The sequence below is a fragment of the Mesoplodon mirus genome (assembly GCF_964341445.2).
Source record: "Mesoplodon mirus genome assembly, chromosome: 5".
NCBI lineage: Eukaryota > Metazoa > Chordata > Mammalia > Artiodactyla > Ziphiidae > Mesoplodon > Mesoplodon mirus.
In genome coordinates, this window is record NC_138980.1 from 14008372 (window position 1) to 14032000 (window position 23629).

Consider the following 23629-nt stretch of genomic DNA (forward strand, 5'->3'; position numbering starts at 1 on the left):
AGCCCATGCAGTTCATGTAACCCATTCCTTCCTTTTATAGACTTGGAAACTGAGGGTGGTCTAGGACTCATCCCAGGCACAGAGCTCACAGAAGTAGAGATGGAATTGGTATTTATTATACATTTATGCCAGGGACGGTCACTATCAGAGTCACCTAATCAGGGCAGCCCGGACCTTCCCCAGATGCCTTCCCCATCACTCCCCACGTTCACCCTTCGTGTTCCGTGGGCAGGCCCCATAGCTTGTCTGGGGCACACATTCAAGGACATCAGAGGGGGATTTTACTGCAGGCCGAGTTGTTTAAGTTTTCAAATAACTGAAGAAATATCCCACACCTCTACCTCACCAATGTGAGTGTTTAAAATCGTTCTTCTGCAGTAACTAGCAGTTGCTTCTCACGCCACCTCCTTCTCCTGGCTCTCAAACATACAGAGGTCAGCTGAGCTCAGCCTTAAGACGAAAAAGGATCTTCCCAGTTAAAAGTGCCTGCCTCATCTCTTTTCTTCTACTGCTCTGATTAAATCCCCTCCTTCCAGCATCTTCATAGCCACAGCCTAGGAGAAGCTCCCATCTCATCGTGGGATCATAGCCGTCATCTCCTAACTGGGTTCCATGCCTCCAGCTGAGCCCTCCTCTGGATCATCTTTTACATGCCCCGGGAAGAGTCACGATGCAGGTTTTACCTAGTGTTCTCCCTGGTGAACTCACTTCACCAAAACTCTCAGACTCCTTAGAACGGCTCAAAGCATCCTTCGGAATTGCGACCAGTCCCTGTGGTCCTTTTCCTTTTTCCTTCCCCATGTATGTGCCACAGCTGCCTGACCTACTTGCAGTCCCAGTACATGCACGGGTGCCAGGCCTTCGCAATACAGTCCCCGTTTCTAGAATATTCTCTAACCATGTTTCATCTGATCACACCGAATGCATTTCGAGATCCAAGTTAAGTTCCCTTCTTCCCCAAAGTCTTTCCTAATGCCATTTCTTGATTTTAAAACTCTGTGTGAACCAAACTTAACACGGCTGCAGGCTGACTCTGGCCCACCAGCCACTAATTCTCACTCCTGTATGTTAAGGTCTCTCCTTTACGTGGAACTATGGTCTTTTTCTAGAGCATCACATTTCTGTAGTTACAGAAATGTTCGACATCTGTACTCTCCAATAGAGTAGTCACCACTATATCTGGCTTTTGAGCCCTTGAAATGTGGCTAGTGCCTCTGAGGAACTGAAGTTTTAATTTAATTTAGATTTAAATAGCCATTTGTTGCTAGAAAAAACTCTAGAGAAGAACAAGGATTCTTCAACAATAGTTGCCCCTGGAGCTAGGTGGCACCAAAGGCAAATCCTTATTCCTTTCTTCTTCTTCACCCTTCCCGATGAGGGAAACTGGAGAGTCATATTTTCCTTATTTGAGATACTCTGGCAGTCTACCTACACGTGCGACTTTTCAACCTCCTACTTCATTGACCTACTTCCCTTTTATCATTGTGAGCTCTGAGACTTTTAGAGCGAGAGAAAGGACCTCAGACGATGTCTAGAGTAGAGATCTCAAACTGATGGCCCCCAGACTAAATGTAGCCCAGAGATATGTTCACTTTGGCATTTTCAATATTTGAAAATATTTGAGCAACATTTAAAAATTGAGATACATTGCATAAAACGGATATTTCTTGCTACTTTAAGTTTGAAGACTGGGCATCACTGGGTCTATGTTGACTAGAGCTGAGTAGCTGCTGCTCCTTTTGGATGGAGACTATGATTCCAATTTGCCACAGTCTCCACCACTCCCTGTTATTCGCCAATAATGAGGCTTTGTGTTGATGACCTCTTTTATCATCATAATCGTGCTACTATTTTTCTTACAGTGGAGAAATAGTTCTCCATATCCATGCTTTATTCAAAGGTGGAAAAATGATAGGGCTTTGTATTTTTCAACCTGACCCATTTCACCCATTTCTATCAGCTGTCGGCTCCTATAAGCATTTACATGTAGGGGTCCTCCTAGAGGGACAGAAAACACATGGTACAATAGACACACTGCAGCTTCCCGTTTTAGCACCCATGTCACACATAAGAAATGGCCCCCCTTTCCCCAGAATTCTTCTCAACACGATGCCCATGACAGCCATTCCAAGCAGTCAGTACTGACAGACAAAAGGAAATTCATTGCCATCCTTCATCGAGTCCAACTCTCTCATTTTACTGAGGTCCAGAAAACTTGAGCAATGACTGAGTTGGTGATGACACCATGATGATATCTCAGATCATTGATTCTAGTGCTATTTTCAAAGGCCAACCCACCCCACTGGGAAGAGAGAAAATGAAAACGTGGTCCAGAGTCGGACTTATCTTTGGTAAGAGCAGCCAATATACCAGCTGGGCTAGACCTGTTATTTCTTTTTCTCAAGTCATCTTGTAACTTCTCTTCCCTATACCCTGTCCTTGCCTTCACCCTTCATCCTCATTTTCCTATTTCAAACCAACAGTGGTAGATAACTGACTCAGCTCCCCCTGGACTACTCCCCATTCTACCCAAGGAAAGAGGGGGTGTACTTACGGCACCCGGAGTTTAGGGAACTTCTGGATGTCATTCTCTGCCAGGTTCTGAAATGAAGACAGCAGTAGGTTACAACCCACAGGAAAGGGTTCTGGGCCTGGTGAGTGGAGTATGGTATGAAACAATAGGGAACAGTGGGGACTGCAGCAAACTACAGAGTACGCCCCACTCACCCATCCAAAGCGGGCAGCTTCTAGATGGTGCATAAAAGCCTGTGGGCCTGGTGTTGCCAGATCTTTTTCAAAGGGAATCCCGAAACCGGGATCTTATATGAAATGTCCTGAGTTCTAAATATTGACAAATAATTTTAACTGAAGCAAACAGCAAACACTATGAGAGCCAAATGTGTGGGGCCACACAGGACTTGTTCTGTGGGTTGAACTTGGCCATGTCATGACATCTTTCTTAGACTCTCACCCCAGACTTCAGGGCCCCTCTCAGCAGCCGTATGGAGCGGTTATGAGAAGCCAGGCTGGAGAAGGAATCTGTGCCCTTAGGACATCATCACACCCCAACTGCCTCTTTCACCAGGGTTATTAGTAGAATTCTCTAGATGTAAGGATGCAATAAAGAGGCTGTCCAGAGGGAACCAAGAGGGGAAAGGAGAAAGAAACTCATATTTGTGAAGAACTGACTTTGGGCCTCTCCTTACAGCATCTTGATTAATCCTCACATCAACCCTGTGATGTAGAAACTACCAGCATCCTTCCCATTTTAGTGAGAAAGCTGTGGCCCGGGGATGTAAGGGGATTCCAGCTTGTAGGTGACGGAGCTGGCGCTGGGACCCTGCTCTATGGTATCCATTGTCTATTTTCTTCCTGCAAGCTTCACTCTTATCATGTCCAAGCCCTTTGAGGGTCCCAGTGGCCTGTGCTGGGGGCAGGTGGTGAGAGAAGAAGGCACCTGAAAGGGAGGAGGAAGAAAAGAGGGGGGCACACTCTCCATAGAGCCAATGCCGAGGCAAAGAAGGGGCCTCCATAACATTCTAATTGAGGCCAGAAGCCCAGTGGTTAGAGTGAGAGCTCTGGAGTCAGACAGCCTGGTTTGGAATCTTGGTTCCTTCCCTTAGCAGCTGTCTGATTTAGGACAGACGCTTAGTCTCTCTAAGCCTCAGTTTCCTTATCTGTATAATGGGAAGCATAATAATATTAATAGCCCCGTTTCAGGGGTTGTGAGGATTGAATGAGATGACGTATGTCCTGTGCTGGGCTCAGTGCCTGACATACATTTTGTGAGTGATAAATGGAGGTTAGGTGAGTAATTTCTGTCCCGGGGGAGGGAGCAGCTGGGGTCTGGCTGTCTCTTGGATGTTAGTGTCTTTGTTTCTACTTCTGCTCTGGGCTGGGAGCTGCCTGGCAGGTTGTTGGCTGCCTCCTGAGATGAGCTGGGCAAGCTTCCTTTTAAGCACAGGGCCTGGGGCATCTTAGCAACGTGCTTCTGGCCTTGTCTGCTCCAGCTCTTAGGAGCAGTGTCCGACCCAGCTCTCATATCAGACCCTGCGGCAGGGTTGGGGAGGGAGTTTGCCAAGAGTCCTGAGATAATCAGGCTTTTGGTCAAAATTCTTAACTTCTTTTTTTTTTTTTTTTTTTTTGCATCACTGAGCCATGGCATCCCCTCCCTCCAAAGCCACCTCCTTCTCAGGGAGGATACCAAGACTCTTGTTCAGAATGTGGTATGATGAGTGGAGGGCTTCCTGGGAGTTGCCAGAGGGATGGATGCTGAGAACTGGGCAGTCTCTGTTCTGCTGAGTCAAGGACATAAGCTGAGGGAATTTCAGGAAGCATGTGAAGGAGAAGGTGAGCGTGTGAGCATGGCTGGAGACATAGAGGCAGAGGATATTAGGAAAGAGAAAGGCCTTTAGCAAAGTCTGGAAACTCTGGGTTACTTGCACAATGACTTGGAGTTAGACTTGTGGCCTTGCAGGAGTATGCTTATACGCTGAGTGTGTCCTCAAGAGGGACACGAGAGAAAGGAAAGCTGAGAACTGGACCACACCTGGAGAGGCAATGTGGCAGGTGCTGCTGCTTGCCTACCCAATATCCACTCTCTTTCTCCCTTACTGATGGGACCTGGATTTTGTTCAGGGCAGTAAATGTGTCCAGTTCAAAATACTTAACACCCTAGACTCCCTTGCATATGGCCGAGGTCACGGGACTCTGTTGCAGCCAGTGAGATATAACCTGAAGTCTAACTGGATAAAGCTTTTGGGAAAATCTCCCTGAAAATAAGGGGGAATGCATTCCCCATGCACTTCTGCATTTTTTATTCTTTGCCCTTCCCCCCTTCCTCCTGCCTGGAATGCAGATGTGATGCCTGGAGATGGAGTAGCCATCTTGTAACCATTAGGACAGAAGCCACCAGCGGTTTCCATTGGCTGGGGGGCGGGGGCTGAGTTCTTGATGACTTCCTTTAGCAGCTCACCAGCCTCGAGTGCGTAACTCTAGATTTCTTATCACTTGAGAAAGACAAGCCCCTATTTGGTTAAGCCACTGTGCTTCAGTTTCTGTTTCATGCAGCCACACACCTTTCTAACTGACACAGCTTCCAAGCACATGGCCTCCTCTTCTTCAACCTTCTGGAAGCGCAGCACCCCTATCCCCTCACCAGACTTCTCAATGGAAAACAAAATGGCAGCAAAACAGATTCAAAGGGCCTGCTAGATATTACTGAAGAAAGGAGGAAGGAAGGAAGGGAGGGAGGGAGGGAGGGAGGGAGGGAGGAGGGGAGGGAGGGAGGGAGGGAGGAGGGGAGGAGGGAGGGGGAGGAGGGGAGGGAGGGAGGGAGGAAGGGAGGGAGGAGGGGAGGGAGGAGAGGAGAGAGGAGGGGAGGGAGCGAGGGAGGGAATCAAAGAAAGAAAGAGGTAGGGAGGGTTAGAGGGAAAAAGACTGGGGTCTTCCACTTCTGCTTCTAATAGCAGAATGGTCCTGGATATTATAAAGCTGGAAAGGGTGAGATATAACCTGAAGTCTAACATCTCATACAGATGAGATATTACAGCTCAGATCAGAGCCCAAGTTGTACCCAGAGCACCTGGGGCGGAGAGTGGTCTCAGCAGAAGCTGCCGGGTCAGGCCTGGGTTCTGCTGCCCACTCTCCTGGCTCCTCGAGCCCCTCTTTCCACTTCTTCCTGTTCACACAGTGATTAGAGCATGCAGCATATTCTCTTAGGGCCTGACAGGTCCCAGATATTGGGGCAGAGGAGGCAAAGCTCCTTAACCAAGGCAACAACCCTGTCCTAACAGGCCTGAAGCTCACAAGGGGCGCACTGGGGGGACTCCCAGAGCTGGGAGGGACTGTCACCCGCTACCACCCAGTCCAATGTGCTCTGTTAACAGAGGAGGGAACAAGGAGAAGCTCAAGGAGGGCAAGTGCATATTCAAGGTGACCCAGGGCATCAGGACCACAACTGGGACCATCCTCAAGAAAGATGTCTTACTCTCTTTCGACTCAGCCCTGAGAAGTCTCTGTTCTCAGTGCTGAAGGCATCAGAAGGAAATACTCAGATTTAGCAGTAATTTGCAAGAAGAAGAACAATAAAACTCCCAGAACTCTATTGGCTCAAAGCTCAGTATAAAGAAATAACATTGTTAAAAACTTATGCATGGTTAGATTAAATTAAATGTGTGCTTTAGTCCAATTACTAGGTGTGTGACTTAGAATAAGTCACATCACACCTCTCTACATGTTTCTTCAATTGCAACTGAGGTGGTTGGAGCCTTCCTGAAGATAACTTCCTGCTATAAAACAAGCTTCTGGGAGGCAGAAAACACATCTTAATCATCTCTGTATTCCCAGGACATGGCATGGTCTGGTATGTAAAAGGAGCTCAGGAACATGCTTGTCAAGTGAATGACTGAATGATTTAGGTGGGACAGTGAATAAACATGTCTTACATGGCACATGAAAACAAAACTCAGGCCAAAAGGGGCACAGGTTTGGTCTCGGCATGAGACTTAAGAACTGACCAGAAAGGAACATATGACTATGGGTGGTAGTGAGCTCACCATCACTGAAGGAATTCAAGAAGCTCCTGGTGACAGAGATGCAATACAGGAAATGGATTGGTGTGCTGGGTGGAAAATTAGAACATGCACCCTCTCTGGCCCCTTCCAACCCTGAAGTCTCATGGTCAGTTCCCTCACAGCTGCTGACTAGGTCTTACAAGGAAACACAGCTTAACTTGCCCCCCGACTCCAAATCCAATTTGGGAACATCTACCCCATGAGACCTTTGAAGTCTTTTTCCTACTTCTTTTTTAAATGATGAAGGAACATGACCAGAAGGGATAGATTGGTGCAGTCAGGGTCTCTCTTACCCATTGGCAAAGGTGTCATTTTAGGGGAAATGCTCAGACCACCGCCCCAGCCACTACCCAGTGCCTTTAACTCCACCAATTAGAGCTGCATCCCTTTCTATGTAATGGCTTAGTCCTTAATACACAGCTGCATCTTAGTCTTACACTTGAAGCTTTTCGCAATATAATGGAGTGGAGAAAGCCATACCACATGTGTGTTTAATTGGCACAAAACCAACTATGTGAATTTAGTAGAGAAAGAGGGACATATTGAAATAAGGAGGGTGATTCTACCCTTTATTCTAGTCAGTGAGTATGTACCCCAGAGTGAGAAATAGAAAAAGAGAAACTTCTATTCTCCCATACGATCTTTTTTCCCCTTGGCCTTCTCAAAGTATGAGTGGTATTTGAATAGATTTTCAAGAGGTGTGTGTGTGTTAACTATAATTGGATTCCTCCTTATACCTTGACTTTAGAATGTACCTTGGTATGAGTGAAAAATCTGGGAGGTATCCTAAATAGAAGGATCCTGAGAGGTGATGAGAGAGGCGTTCATACAAAACTGAAGAAGGCCACGGGCTGTGTGGCCATCCTGAAGACAGGCATTGCCCCTGGGCATCCCCAGGGACAGGGTAGCCCAGTTGGCCCTGCGGCCATTGATTAAAGTACAGGACTGCTTTGGTCTCAATGTGTCGGACTAGCCAGCGCTCACCAAAAACCGCAGCCCGTCGATGTGGTATGTCTTCACAGTCTTCTCACAGTCCTTGTAGTTCAGCTGAAAAAGAGGAGGGGAGGTGCTGTCAGTGAGGGCAGGTTCCCATCCCTTGCCTGCCCCAGAAGCTTAGCAATTTGTGGTACTTGTGGCTAGCCAGGTCCCCCCGTCCCTTCCCCTGTCTAACAGAGGGGCCCCACCCCTACCTCAGCCCTGCTTTCACTAACTAACCCCTTGGGACGCTCTGAAATGCAGAAATTGCCTGTCTAAGGCCTTGGGGCCAACCCCTAAGGGTTGTGGCACAGAAAGAGCGCCTTCAGAGCTTCAAAGGGCTGGCCATACGCTTCTCTGGCAAGCAGAAAAGAGCTGAAAGAAGAAAATATAAATAGCATCCGTCACCTCGCTACCCAAAGACAACCTCGGTGAAAATGGCGGGGTCTTTCCTTCAGTGGTTTTTCCTAAGCATCTTTCTAAACATAATTGAGGTTATCATTCGTATTCAATCTTATTATCTTGACTTTTCCTCCTGAAAAATATAGGCACTGCCTCATGTTATTACAAACTGATTTTGAAGATTATTTGAGTTTGCTCCCTATTGCTGACCATTTAAGTTGTTTCCCAAACTGCTGCTCCAATAATAATAGAAACTTCTAGCAATTACTGAACACTTGCTATATGGCAGGCACTGTTCTAAGTATTTAAACCAATTTTAAGTCATTTAAGCCTTACATTTTTCAAATGGAGAGTCAAAGGCACAAAGGGTCAAGTAATTCGTATAAGGTTCCATGGGTAGGCAGGTGATAGAGGTGACAACGGGGCTTCAGAGTAAGGAATGTTCTCTTTTCGTTAATAACAGTAAAACTTACATACAGTAAGTGAACAGATTTAAGTGCAGCTTAACATACCAGATCAAAAAACATCAGGGATATTCTTTTACATACAGCTTTTTCTTCTATGTTATGTAGTTGAAGTTAGATTCTCAAAATAGAATTATAGAATCAACAGGAATGATCATTTTTAGGGCCTGGTTGCTTTCCTAGAATCACATCAATTGACAATTGAAGCAGGTGTCTGTTTCACCTCGCCCTCAACAACATAAGCATTTCTATCTGAAATATCTCTAAATTTGATGTTTCTAGATAGAGTATTTAAGGTAAAATATTTGTCCTTGAGAATTCTAGCTTCTCCTCTCAAGTATGGGTCTCACAGTTTGTGGCAGCCTTCTTTGGGGGCAAACTTAAAATCATGACCTTTTCTTATGGCCAACAAATCTAAAGAATGAGAGCAATTGTTGTTACCTCATGGCTTGACAGGGTAGGATGAATATTAGAAAGCTCAGAAAAAGCGATTTAGCAGTCATATAGAAAGCAAGCAGTCTCTGCAGGGCCCCAAACACCCCTTTTATGCATATGCCATGAGGTGACATGGTTCTTGGAATTTTCAACTGCCTTTAATTCATCATTTTAACTGTCCTCTTTATCAGCTGAATCTCTGATTTTTCAGAGTGCTGACTTGGACCCTAGATAGACAGTTCTGCAGACTGGGGCCTGCCTGGGAGTTTGATTCTGAGCCAGTAATGTCCAGGTCGGAGGGTGAGACTCTGTTCTTTTAGCATATACTTAGACGATTCTTATGAGTGCCCAGCTTTGGTTGGCGCTGGTCTAGAGCAGGTACCTGGTGTTGCAGATGGGACCACTGAGGCCCAGAGAGGAGAAGGGACTGGCCTAAGGTCACACAGTGAGTCAGGGACACAGCTAGGATTCGAATTTATGCCTCTGAGCCAGAGTCTTCTCCACTGCATGGCCCAGGGATGCCTTCTTGCCAAGTCAAAAGGAATTGGAGGAGTTAAAGAAATAGAAAACATGACCTCAGTCCTCAGGGTCTTACATTCCAGACAGAGGATGAGCTGCACGTATTTGAGACAGAAAGACACAAAGGCCCACTGCTCTGCATGGAGTCCCCAGCTAGGGTCTAGTGAATAGAGCAGGAGAAAGGGAAGACTGAGCATGAACTGGCCCCCTGTCTCTGCTGGAGGCCTCACACACGTATTTCCTTTATTTCTCCCAGCAATCCCATGAGGTTAGTCACCGTCACTATCTCTGGTTTACTGACGAGGAAGCCGAGGCACAGAGATGAAGTAAAAAAAGGAGGGTCACCCAGCTAGCAGGTGGCAGAGCCAGGATTCAAACCAAGGTGTGTCTGACTCCAGAGCTGGCTGGGGAAGTGCCTCCAAGGGGGACCTGGCCCCAGTGCTTCATTAGAAATTACACCTGCTAATAGGACTTTTGCTGGCTAAGATCCATCCCCAAATGACTCTGCGGTCAGTCCTCTGTGTTTTCTCTCTGGGGGAATTGAGATGCTCAGGTTTGAGGGATGTCTACCTGGGTCTGTGTGTTCCTGGATCCCAGGTGCCCCTCAGTCTCCTCGTTCCTGCTTTCAGTCCCTTCATGCTGGGAAGGGAAAGCTGTCCAGGTTCTGTGGACTTGACCTGGAGTCTGGGCTCTCCAAGAAGAAAATTCTCCCGTCCTCCAACTCAGGCAGAGAGCCGTCCTCCTGAGTCATCCCTGATCTATAGTCCAGCTCTCTCTACTAAAGGGAACTTTACCCTTGGATTCTGCAGCTGCTGTACCATTTGTGTAGTTCTCCTTCCCACATTGGAGATGGGGCCTATCTGTGCCTCTCAGCCCATCCCCAGGTATGCCTTGTTAATTCTCAATTCTTTTGTCCTTTCTTTATTGAGGTAATATGCTGCTTTATAGCATCTTAGCAAATTTCACTTGTGGCCCTAATTTAGTTGGTCTACATTTAAGAAAAGTATTTAGAAACCTCTTTCAAAAGTCAGTTACCTCAATGATCTTTGCGCCCACCATGCTGAAACCTAAGTTTATTATGACCTTTTCAGGAGGGAAAAATAAGAGAAAAGAGATGCACAGAAAGCAGAAAATAACAGGATCTGTGGGCTGTGCCTCTATCATGCCACACCCAATTCAACATTTTCACATTTTTCTTAGGGAAGAACAGTTGTGACAGGAAATACCTTGGTACCATATGGACCCCAAGTTAGACTAGGTGTCCCTGGGAGCCTACTCCACCCCAGGAGAAACAAGAAGTTGACTTAGATAACCTCTAAGGTCTTAACCTAAAATCTTACGCTTGTGATCATCTGGAGTAACAACTGAATCTGATGCCAGCCTCCAGAGGTGGGGGTGTTAGAAGCCCAATTGTCCCTCACAAGACATTTTATCCCTTGGACAGGGATAGAGGGTCCCTGAGTCATGTGACTTGGGATCTGCCCAAGCAGACATGTGACCTGTGGTCCCACCAGCAGAGGAACAAACACAGGGATCCTTGAGCACCTTCAAGGCTGAAAGGCAGGACAGCAACACTCAGCTCTGCCACAGCTTGGCCCCTGACCCTTCCTGGCCAACCTTCTCCTCTTCAGGGGCCTCAGTTTCGCCAGCTATAGTCTGAGGCTCATGTCAGTTTCCCAGCCTGCCTCATAAGACCCTCATAAAGCTCCAGTGACACTCTGTCCAGGTAAGGGCTTGAACAGCCCTCTTTCAAGGTCATGAGCAATGACTTGCCGTGACGCCATCTCCAGCATCATTCATCACAGCCTCCAACCTTTCCTTTATTCTCTCCTACCCCCAGGACTCCATGTCTCCCCTTTCTAACAAGTAGCCTTGATCTCACTAGTTGTTACAGCAGTTCTGAGTCTCAGAGCAAGGACTTTGAAACCAGACAGGTGTGACTAGAATCCCATCTCTGTCACATGTAGTCCCTGGGGCTTTGGGCCAGTTAGCCTCCTTGAGCTTATGTTGCAGCTGAGCCGGGAGGACAGCAATCTTGGAGAGGGTTAGATGGGGCTGTGCTTGAAGAACACAAACTCGAGCCCTGGCACATAGTAGATATTTGTCCCTTTGAGGGCCTCCCATCTCCCCAGAACGCATTGCTGGAGCACTCAGTGGTGCTCACTCAACTGGCGAGGTTGCACGGGGTTGGAAGTTCCACTGCTATCTTTCACACCTCTCATGTTTCACATATTCTGCCCAGACTCCATGTTCAAGCCTCTGCCCAGCCCTACCACCCACAAAACAGCAAGGCTCACCTTCTTGAAATAGTCTGCAAGCATGTCAGGGTCCCAGGCCAGGACCTCAGAGCGAAAGGGCACGTTTCTGAATGCCATGGTTGCTCTCCTCGGATGAAGCTCACAAACTGAGCGTGGGTGTTGCACCCATGGACAGAGAACCCCAAATCCAGAGCGTGGGGGTGTCTTCAGCTCTTCCAACTCCCAGGTACCCTCTAGAAAAGCTCTGCTGGAGCCGATGTCCTTTCTGCTATAGCCAGATCCCAGAAAGCAACAGCTTCCTCTGTGAACAAATATGGTCTCTTCTCAGAAAACGACTCAGCAAGTTTCCTTTACCACTTCCTCTACTGGGCTCTAAATAAGTAAACAAGGAAGCCCAGCTCTGGGGGCTTGAGAGGCAGAGAGAGCTACAGGCTGGTACTTCCCCACTGGCTCCATCTATCCCAGCCCAGTGGGAGGGGTGATGAAGAGAACTTAGACTCCAGTGGGAGTCCAACTATGTTTCAATTAAAATCCCTGGCATCCATATGTCTAAACCACATTCCTTCTTGGCTGGGTCTTTGCAGATGAAAATCTAATTTGATGGTTGACCTAAAATATAGACAATCTCCCACATCAGTGAAGGGGAAGGAGCATGACCTTTTAGTGCTTTCCAACCACCCCTCAGTTTCTCTCAAATGGATAAACTTGAGCTTCTTTCGCTGCTTCCTTATAGTTATTACAAACTCTGTGAGCCAGTGAGTTGGGCACCCAGGACCGAGAAAGGGGATCCACTGGGCAGAGCCAGGCTTAATTTCTGCTATGACTCTTTCCATGCTGGGCAACCTCATGCAAGGGCTGAAACTCTAGGAATCTCAGTTTCCACATCTGAAATACAGGAACAGAAGAATTGCTTCATATGTACATAAAACTTAGATGCATTTAACTAGACAAACTTAAGGGAAAAAAGCTAAAAGAAAAAAATACTGATTGCTATTGATGCTGCCGTATATTCTAGTCACTATTGTTCCCACAGTATATTCTACTCACTATTTATTCCTCCACATATTCTATCTAAAGAGCATAACCCTGGAGACGGGAGATGGGAATCTGGGTTCTCTCAGTCGGTTTCTTAGACCCTGTGCGCTTCCTATATCTGAGCATCTCCTTGACTGAGGGTGATTCCAGTGTCAAAAGCAAACTTATTCGTACAACTTCACAGCCTCCAAACACAAGTTCACCACTCATCTAGTGCCGCATGCACAGGCACACACAGATGACCGTCTGTCCCAATGCTTAAAGAAAGAACAAAGCTCTGTTGCACTTACCAAGTGACGTTAGGTTGGTCCCTGAGGTGATGCCTTCCTGATGCTTTTTCAAGGATAGCTTTGGCCATGCAGTTTTCATCTTACGCACAATCTAAGGACCCTCACTGTAATGTACCAGCCTCGCAAGGTCGTTGTGTAAATGAGATCTGCACGTTGTCCCAGGCCAAGCACCTTTATGGAAGTGGTTCATGAACCTGAGCTGATGTCATCCTCACCTCAGAGGGTGCCAGGGGCATCGACTGAGGCAGCCTAGGCCGAGCACTCCTCAATGGGCTGGTACCTAAGAGCTCTCAGCAACTGACTGTGCTCTAGAAAGCATGGCCTGCTGTTCAAAACTCCGCCGCTGGTGGGAGAGGTCACTTCACTTTTCCAATCCCCAGAAGAGCAGCAAATGATAAAAAACCATTTGAAAAGATAGGAAGAGAGAGTAATCACCTCCAAGTAGGGCAATCAAAGAAAATATGGAATTAGCTGGAATTTAAGCAGGACCTTGGAAGATGCAGCTGAGGGAGGGCATTCTGAACCTGTGTGTGATATATGGTGTGTGTGTGTGTGTGTGTGTGTGTGTGTGTGTGTGTTGGGTTGTACTTCATGAGCAAAAAAACACACCACGCCTGTGGAAAGGAAGATTCAAGATCATCCTTGGAAGGAGAAGCCATTTCTTTTAATGATGTTCACCCACACTCACAAGAATGCAAATCTAGGGGCTTCCCTGGTGGCGCAGTGGTTGAGAATCTGCCTGCTAATGCCGGGGACACGGGTTCGAGCCCTGGTCTGGGAGGATCCCACATGCCGCGGAGCAACTAGGCCCATGAGCCACAACTACTGAGCCTGCGCGTCTGGAGCCTGTGCCCCACAACAAGAGAGGCCGCCATAGCGAGAGGCCCGCGCACCGCGATGAAGAGTGGCCCCCGCTTGCCACAACTAGAGAAAGTCCTCGCACAGAAACGAAGACCCAACACAGCAAAAATAAGAAATTAATTAATAAAACTCACTCCAAATTTCATACACAATAAAAACTACTATTAAAAAAAGAAGAATGCAAATCTATAGAAAAGCAGAAGTTGGAATTAAGGTATAGTTAAATATGAGGCTCTTTTGGAAGAATCATCCAATAAATGTGGCCAAGATGGACAATTTGTAGAGCCCATTTGGAAGAGAGACACAACAGTTAAGAAACCTGGATGACAGTGATGATGACTATGAGAACATCACGACTCAATGTGTGGAATCCTTCACGTGTGCCAAGGAGTGGGCTAAGGACTCTGCACTAATTGACATTTAATTTTTGGCACTATTATCACTCCTACTTTACAGAAGAGAAAACTGAGGCTCAGAGAGGTGAAGCTCCTTGCCCCCCTTGCACCCAGCAAGTAGGTTGTGCGGCCAGGTCTTGTCTGGAACTCTGAGTCTAGAGCCCCTGTCCTTCACCTCTCTGCCACCTCGGGGCTCTGAGATGTTACGTAAGTTGCACAAGGTGGAGCAGGGGTTCAAACCCAGCTCTGTCTCCAGTCTGTGTCATTTCCTCTCTATCAGTCTGTCTTCCACAAAGAGCAGGTGAGGCTGGCGATTAGGAGCAGTTAGGAAGAGGATACAGCCGGGAGACCAGGTGGCACAAGGGGAAGCAGCTCGCTTCAGCTTAGAACCTTTACGATTCCCCAGTCCTCGGTAATTTCCCAACACTCATGAGTTTCACATCTCCTGTCTCCAGCTGGAGGGTTCCAGAAATTCCAGGGGCAGGGCTAATTGACCCCCAAGAGAGGCTCAGGACACCAGAGTGACCCTCGACAGGCTGGCTCACTTGGCCCAGCCTCAGTCTCCACATCTGTAAAATGGGCGGTCATGAGAGCAGCCTCGGGGAATGGCCCACAGCAGAGGGTATGCCATGGCGAGGAAGGCTGGGGCCAACTCACAACGATCCTCCAAAGAGCATCGGTCTTGGCTTCAAGCACAAGGCAGAGCAGAGAGTGGGGAGCAGGTAAGGCACAGTGATGTAGAGCAATGGCCTCGGGGGCGGATACCCTCTCTCATCTCTGTCTCCCCCAGGCAGGTGGGGAAACCCAGAACTCATGAAGAAGTAAATTAAAGGGTTTAGTGGAGGTCTTCTCAGGCTTTGTAATCTCTGTCTGCAGGTTAGGAAGGGGGCAGTTTGTGCACAGTAAGAACAATGTGGTATCAGTACACGGGGACAGGGGCTCGTGGCGTAGAGAATCTTAAATGTGCATCCAACAGAGCCTGTGGGTAAGAGAGCAAATCTTGCAGGGAGTAACATGTCAGATTTTTTGATCTTAGAGACAAAGGATGGATATGGGAACAGCACACTGCACCCCAGAGTTGGGGGGGAGGATCTCCCAATATCCCCCCTGCCGCACCCCATACCGTCCAGACTTGAAGCTCTCTCTTTTTCCTGCTAACCCGCAGAAGAATTAGATGAGAAGATAACTGCTTTTCTTCACAGCTAATCGTAGAGCTGAGAAAAATATGCAGTTTATTAGAGGAGTCTTGTGGGTTGCAGCCTCTGGGGGCAGGGGAAGGAGATGTCACTTAGAGACCAGGAGAGAATGGCAAGTAGGGACTTTGGAGGAGAGACTGTGTTGACCTTCTCAGGAGAGGTACCTACAAAGCTAGAAGGTGGAAGGCAGGATGTGCTTATTTGGATGTGATCTGGACAGAGGGTGTTGCCTGGGGGAGAGAGACAAGGGTGGTGGCATGTGGTTCAGAGAAGGTGGCATCTAGGGACACCGCGAACCGTGGAGAGAATGCCCTCATGTGGGTTCACTCCAGTCTCACCTCCGCCAAACTTATATCACCTGAGGCCGAGATGAATCTCTACTGGAACTTTCCTTAGGGCCTCTGTGGGTTTGTCTATAGTGGGGACCAGAGCTGCAGCCGTCACCTTCACAGGGAGGGGACCATTTCCCCCTCCGCTCTCAGAGGCTGGCAGTGGAACCACCATCTGTGTGGAATCCTTCTGGATGACCAATGGCTCCACCCACACAGGAGGGTCCAGCCAGGAGAGCCAGGAAGGGGCCCTGACCGTTCGGCTGAGCGGGGACAGCTCCATGCACCTGGCAGCCATACACTAAGACAGAATTTGGGGACCCTGCCTGGGAATGCGTGTGTCAGGAGGGACCGGCCTGCCACACAGCCATCCCAGATGTGCAGGGGCCGTCCTCACCATCACTCCTGGAGGCTGGGGGAGGGGGGGAGGGACAGGGGGAGGCACTCAGGCAAGCCCCGGGCAACCCTTCTCCAGACTGCAATGCACTCTGTGTCCTGAGAGCCACCCCAGTCTGGACACGGTCCCCACCCCCCCCACACACGCAGCCTGGGATATGCAGGAGGAAAGCATGAACCAGCTGCTGCATGTGAGACAACGAAGAGCAATATTTTCCACTTCCTCAGACCTGACAATTTCATTCGTTTCAAAAATACATATATATTTTTTTCATCCACTCTCTGTGTCTCTCTTTCTCTGCCGTTTGGGCTGAGATGCGTCAGAAGTTCGAAGGTGGGTGGGAGGAACTGCTTACTAGGACTTCCTGTCAAGCCTCTCTTCCTTGTCTGGCCGATTGTTCACTCGGGCAGCCTATCCCCAGATAGCTCCGCTGTGAAGAGAAACTCCCCAGGTGCCCGCAAGGGTGAGTGGGTTGTGGGCAGGGGACCAGAGAGGGGAAGACAAGCTTCTCTGCTTGATAGAGGAGAAAAAACCTTGCCCCCCTCCCCCCTCCCCCTCCCCCCTCTCCCCCTCCCCCTCCCCCTCTTCCTTGGGCAAGCTGGAGAAAGGCAGTGGAGGAGTGGGTGGAGTGGGTGCCAGAAAGGCAAAAGCAATTTTACCCATAGCCCAGCAAAGGTGACCGTGGCCTACTCCGGCTGCACTCTCCCAGGGAGAGCTGTGGGCCCAGGAAGCCCATACCTGCCCCTAAGAGGAAGAGAAAATTTGTGAGCAACAAGGCCAGCAGCCCAGCATGGCTCAAATCCATTATAGCTCTCAGCTCATTTCACTCTCTCTCACAAGAGACCTATGAGTAAGTAGATGGCAATTTTATAGAAGCTGAGAGACCAGAATTCACTTGCCCAAGTTCCCATGGCGAGTCAGTATGGAGCAGGAATGCCAACTCAGGGCCAGGTGGGTTTCCATCTGTTCTACTTTCACCACTTTTCCCTCAGTCTTGGCAAGTCACTTAGCTGTTGACTTTCAGTCTGGACGTTCCTACCTCAACTGTGGCCCTAGTGCTTGTGGCTGCCACACTATTTCTGGAGCCCCTGATGTTGGCTGCATTACCTGTCTTAATAATATCAGTGCCCTGACCACCAGTTTATATATGACCTTCCAGATTTTTGATGCAGTCAGAGCGCATCTTCCAATACTCTGTCCTGGGAGAGTCACCTTGTTTGGCCTCTTCAGTCCTTTACACCTTCCTGGGAGTGAGTGTCAGAGCTTTCCTGTGAGCATGTTCCTGGAACAGAGGATGGATCCCTTAGAAAGAGGGGGTTAGGGGTTTGGGGAAAAGAGGATGCATCTAGAAAACTGGTAGTTTGTCTATCTAGCCCTTCCGTGAGACCTCAAGGGTTTGGAGAAAAGAAATGCTAGAATCTTATATGTATAATATCATGTGATCCTTATGACTGCTCTTTGTGAAAGGGAGATAGGGGCATATACACCCATTTTACAGATTGCAGAGAAAGAACAAATGTTTGTCCAAGGCCTCACAGATAACTGGAGGGATTTGAAACCAAACCTGCCTGATGCTAAGACTGTTTCCACTGAGAGATGTCGTTTCCATAGATGGAAACTTTACTAGGTGAATAACCAATATTTACCTAGAACAGTTTGTACCAACCATATTTATTAGGCTTTGAAAGAAAGGGTATTTTGTCTTTGAGTTCTTCTAAAATAATGATTCTTGGTTTGCCTACACTTTTTTCTAATTAAAAATAAAACAGGCTTAGCAATGTGAATGCTGAGTTAGTGGTTCGGGCTCATCGAATCCCCTGACTGTACCCTGCAGGTAAGGAGACATTTACTTGGGGTGACAGGCTTGGCTGTCTCAGGCTGTGTAGGGATGGGAGAGGGGGGTGGCCAAGGAGAAGAGTAAAGTAAGGGAGGGAAATGACCGGCCCTCATTCATTTCATCCTTGGACCCTGAAGAAGTCTGCATCGCTCTGCTGTGGAGACCCCTGGAGTTGTCTGGCATCCTCGTGTTCAAGTGTGGTTCTTAAACCATCCTTTTGAATAATGTAAGTTCCCCTGTACTCTGTTGCTCAGGTAGCACAAAGTTGGGTTGTGTTGCTTGTAACCTGTGTTAGTTCAGGCTGCTAAAACAAAACACTGCAGACTGAGTGGCTTAAAACAACAGAAATTTTCTCTCACAGTTCTGGAGGCTGGAAGTCCAAGATCAAGGCGCCAGCATGGTTGTGTTCTGGTGAACAGAACCTTCCCGGCTCATAGCCAGCACCTTCTCACTGTGTCCTCATGTGGTAGAAGGGGCGAGGGAGCTTTCTGAAGTCTCTTTTATCAGGGCACTAATCCCATTCGCAAGGGCTCCACCCCATGATCTAAGCCTCTCCTAAAGGCCTCACCTCCTAATACCATAACACTGGGGGTTAGGATTTGAATACATCAACTTTGGGGGGGACACAAACATTCAGACCACAGTACAACAAAAAAAATCCATTAACTCTCTCTCTCTCTAAAGGCAGAATTTATAGGAATCGAGATTCAGACTCTGGAGTCAGAATAACATGTTTGAATTCCAGCTTTGTTACACACTAGCTGTGTGACCTTGGCCCACTTACTTAACTTCTCTGTGCCACAATTTCCAGAGGGGGATGGGGAAAGCTAAATAATAACATTGACCTCATTAAGTGGTTGTGAGGATTCAATGAAATAAAATTTCAGGCAATGACTACAGCCCCTGGCACACCATAGATGGTGGTTCTCGCTGGCATTGTTCACTGTTGTGAACATATCTGACTCATCCGTTCTTCCCCAGAGACCCGCAGTTAGCTCTATATTTCTGTGGGTTCCTGGGCTGCATACAACACTCAGCTCCCCTTTCCTGTATCATATGTGGGTAGGGTCCATTCCATACACTACTGTGTGATTCTTCTGATGTAGACAGATAGCAAGAGTGGTAGAGTTGAGATTTCCTAAGAATTAAGAAGAGATGCTGCACGCTCAAAGGCCGATGAGGCCAGGGGGAAATGCAGGTGAGAGAAGCTATCTTGGTAGGAAAAATGATAACCCAATGCAATGACAAATGGCAACTTAATCTGGGCATTAGTCAGGAAGATAATAAGGAGGGGTGGGGACTAGGGCAAACAAGGAGCAGCTCAGTCCAAGCCCATTGCTTGCTGTATTGTAAGGAGAGTCTGCTAGTGTAAGAAAGGGGCCCAGTGTTGCCAGATCCTTGATTAAGAAAATCTAGAAACCTGTTACAAAAAGAAAAAGGAAATGCAATCTACTGTGCTAGGCAGAATATAATCAACTACCCTTAAGACAGTGAGATTACCCTGGAAACTTGGGTGGGCCCACAGGGGTCCTTACAAGTGGAAGAGGGAGGCAGAAGAGGAAAGAATCAGTGGGACATGTGATTATAGGAGAAAGACACAGAGAGATGAGACACTACTAGTTTTGAAAATGGAGGAAGGTAGCCACAAACCAAGGAATGTGAGTGGCCTCTAGCTACAGGGAAAGGTGAGGAAAAGAATTCTCTCCTAGACCCTTCAAGAAGGAACAAAGCCCCAAAGTTTAGCCCAGTGAGACCTATGTCAGACTTTCAACCTCCAGACTGTAAGATAATGAATTTATGTTGTTCTGAGTCACTAAATTTGTGGTAATTTGTTATCGCAGCAGTAGAAAACTAATACATCAACTAATTAAAAAAAAAAAAAAAAAAAACACGTGGGCCCAGCAAATCACACCTGATATCTGTTCCTGCAAGCCACTTCTGATTTAGAATCACTGAATGACATAGAATTCATTGGAATAACTCATTGACCTAATCATTGCTCAGAGGTGCCCCAGATCATACAGCTGCGACTCACACTAGGGATGCTGATTCTTAGGGCAGGCTCATGTCACTACCCAGGGCATTGACGGAAAGCAAACGGAGGTGAGCTAATGTCTATGAAGTCCCGGCCGTCGTGACATTCACATCATGTGCGCTGTGCCTTATGTAAATACACCTGTACATGGCTGGGAAGAGAGCAAGAAATAGCAGTTTCAATGGTGTGGGTCACTTGGCCTACTGATCTCTTTAAGAAAACAAATGAATGGACCAGGGTGAGCTCACAAAGTCTGACTACAGGCTCTGTCTTCAGAACACGAGTCCTCTCTAAGAAATGACTTCCTTCTAGACACAGGGCATTGTGCGGGGCCCTTTCCCTGTCACTGCTGTCAACGCAGCTACAACTTCGTAGACTAATGTTCCTGTGTCTCAAGCCAGTCACATGTTATTCTTTGTGTGTGTGTGTGCATGTAATTTCTGAGGCACCATTCCGTTTCCCCGGAGAGGTCTGCGCTGAGTGGCAGCATGAATGACTGTGTTCATTCAGTACCAGCAGCATCTATGGCATTGGTTTTCTAAGCTCTGGGTCCTGTGATGCTTTACACTCAGAGGACGCCTATCAGGGCTGTGGAATGTCTCAAGTTGAACTTCTGGAAAATGGAACCAGAGACTGGTAACTATAGAGCAATAAAGTCCCCCACAGTGGCCGCCCGTAGGTGTCTTTTAGCTATGTGGGTAATCTGCTTGGACCACAGTGCTTCTCCCCACTGCCCCACTCCCAGAAAAGGACTTTGAATACTTTTACCTGGGACATGTTCTCTTCAGTCTGCTGTAGCCCCCAATCCTCCCCCTTTATCTTATACCATCACCCTTCACTCATTCACATTCCCTGCCAAGCCTCCAAAAGAGTTTGAGTTTGGGACAGTTGATGCTTATCCAAGTCCCACATTCAATTCAATTCACTTATTTATTCATCCAAGAAATATTTGTTGAGCACCTACTACATGCCAAAATGTTCCAGGTAATGGGGATTCACCAGAGAACAAAGTCTTTTGTCTTATGGGGCCTTATAACAAAAATAGCAATGGCAAGATGGCGATGATGATGATGATGATGGTAATTAACAAGCACTGAGTATTTACTTTGTGCCAGGCTATGTTCTAAGCCATATATGTATATATATATATATATATTTGCTCAGTGCATATATATATATGTTTATTTCCTCCTCACAACAGCCCTATAAACTATTTCCCTCACTATAAGATAAGGAAACTGAGGCCCAGAGAAATTCCCTGCATATGTGGGAGATAAACATTAACAAGGAACAAATAAGAGACTCTAGGGTTCAACTCTCCAATATGGTAGCCGCTAGCCACATCTGGCTGTTTAAATTAAAAGTAATTAACATGAAATGAAATAAAATTAAAATTTCAGTTCCTCAGCTACATGCATTTCAAGCACTCAATAGTCACCTGTGGCCAGTGGCTACCATTTTGGACACAGAGCATTTCCATCATTGCCAAGCTCTTTTGGGCAGTGCTAGTCTAGAGTATTGTCATCAATAATGGAAGCTCCAGGGACTGAATCTTCTCTGACACTCACCAGTTGGGAGGCCTTGAACAAATGTCTTAAGCTCTCTGAATCTCAGGTTATTGATCTATAAAATGTAGTTAATAATAACACCATTCTCAAGGAGTTTGGGGGAATATGAATTATTTCTTGGCTGTTTAGAACACTGTTCAGCACCTAGTAAACATCTGATCCATTATAGCTATTATTATAAATATATAAAACGATGGGAGGGAGTGATAAATATTATGAAGACAAATAAAGCAGAGGCAGGGGACAGAAGGTGAGGGGCACTTGCTTGGACAGGTCAGTCAAGGAGGTCCTCCTGAGGAGGTGGCATCTGCATGAAGTCAGGAAGCCAGACTTGAGTAACCAGGAAGGACATCCAGGCAGAGGCTGTGGATGAAGACTGTGAGGCTGCAACTTGCTTGGTGTGGTCCAGAAACAGCATCCTGGCAGAGAAGCTGGGAAGGAGTGAGCCAGGGAGAGAGGAGAGAGAGCAGGGCTGGGGAGATACCGAAGGACCATGGGGAGAACTTTGGCGCTTGTTCTGAGAGTGGTAGGGGCACCCGGTGGGTTTGGAGCAGGGAAGTGATGGGATCTGACTTTTATTTTAAAAAGTCACCCTAGCCATGTATGGAGGGAGGGCCAAGGGGGCAGGAGTAGGGGCAGGCAGCTGGTGGCATGGAAAAGAGTGAAGATGAGAAGGTTTCATATTCAGAGCAGCCCTTCACACTGCTGTCCCCTCCGTCTGGAACCCTCTTTGCCCTGATGTCCTCCTGGCTCGCTCCCTCACCTCCTCAGGTCTTGACTCAGAAGTTACCCTTTCAGAAGAGGCTCCTTGTCCCCTTTCCCCCACCCCTTTTACTCCTTACCACTTATCCTGATCTAAGATACAGCATATTTTCTTGGTTTTGTTTACTAAGGAAAGAAAACACGAGGGTGGGGATTTTATCAGCTTTGCTCATGACTGAATACCCAGCACATAAGCAGTGCCCAGCACAAACTAAGTGCTTGAGAAATATCATTGAATGAATGAATCGGTGTATGAATTATAGAGAAGGAGGAGTGTAGGTGATAACTGAGAAAACTGAAGCCCAGACAGGGTAAGTCACCGGCCTAAATCCACAGAGCAGTTGAGGGCAGAGATGGTACTGGAACCCAGGCCTCCCAACCCTGGTCCTGTCCTGTCCCTGCTCCCCCACCACCTCACGTAAGTTTTTCCTTTATTCTTGGAGCTCTCAATAAACATTTTTCTCTCCATGTTTAGTTGTCACTTTTCTCTTGAACCAGCTGTGTCTTGACTCCCTTTCTCCATATTTTCCAGAATATATTCTTCTGTTCAGCTGAACTTTCACTTTTTCTGCAAGCCTGACCCAACTGCAATATCCAGATCGTCATCTGCATCACATGAAAGAGACGAAACAGGAAGCCACGATGCCCAATCTGGTTTCCCTGCCAGGGCAGTCTGCCCAGGAAGATGCAGAGACACTGCCCCATGGCAGCGGGTGGAGGTGCTGAGCTGAGCTGAGCATCCTCCCCCCAAACATACAGCTGCTGAGCCAAAATGGAGGTCATGCCGTTTGCTCTGGTACAACGAGCCCAGGGATTGCCCCAAGAAACCTCATTCAATTTGCCCTCACGGGCAGAGTCCCGACAGCTCAGCCTTCCCTTCCCTTCCCTCTGTGTGATGGCAGAGAGGTCCTCAGAGCTGGTCACTCCATCATGCCCCTTCCCGCTTCCCCTTCCTGACCCATGCAGGAGGGAGGTAATTCTCCAGCTCGCCTGATGGCAAATCTGAACTCTTGCTCTATCCCACCTCTGGTAAAACAGTAAACTTCTCTGTTTTATTCTTTATCATAATATTAAAAATTAAAAGCTACCTTTTAGAACCCTTATTCTATATTAGGCACTTTGCAAATCCACAATCCTTGCATAGCCCATCTTACAAACGAAGACTCAAATGTTACCCCGTGGGTAAGTGGTGGAGTTGGGCTCAGTCCTCGGGTCTGTCTGTGTCTGAATCTGGAGCTTGTTTTCTTCCCTGAGACGCAATCGCCTTTCACTCATTCAGCAATTTTTTATCAAGCC

The 23629-nt window shown here is 47.5% G+C and overlaps 1 protein-coding gene across 1 annotated transcript in view; it reads right to left on the minus strand.

The window, feature by feature from the left end:
• Positions 1 to 11880, minus strand: part of LCP2 (lymphocyte cytosolic protein 2) — a 44755-nt gene extending 32875 nt beyond the window's left edge. Inside the window, exons 1-3 of the mRNA XM_082620230.1 lie at positions 11668 to 11880; positions 7560 to 7622; positions 2555 to 2601 (exon numbers count right to left, since the gene is read on the minus strand). Coding sequence (XP_082476356.1) covers positions 2555 to 2601; positions 7560 to 7622; positions 11668 to 11745 — 188 coding nt within the window. The 5' untranslated portion in view covers positions 11746 to 11880. The remainder of the gene's footprint in view (positions 1 to 2554; positions 2602 to 7559; positions 7623 to 11667) is intronic.
• Positions 11881 to 23629: the final 11749 nt, after the last annotated feature.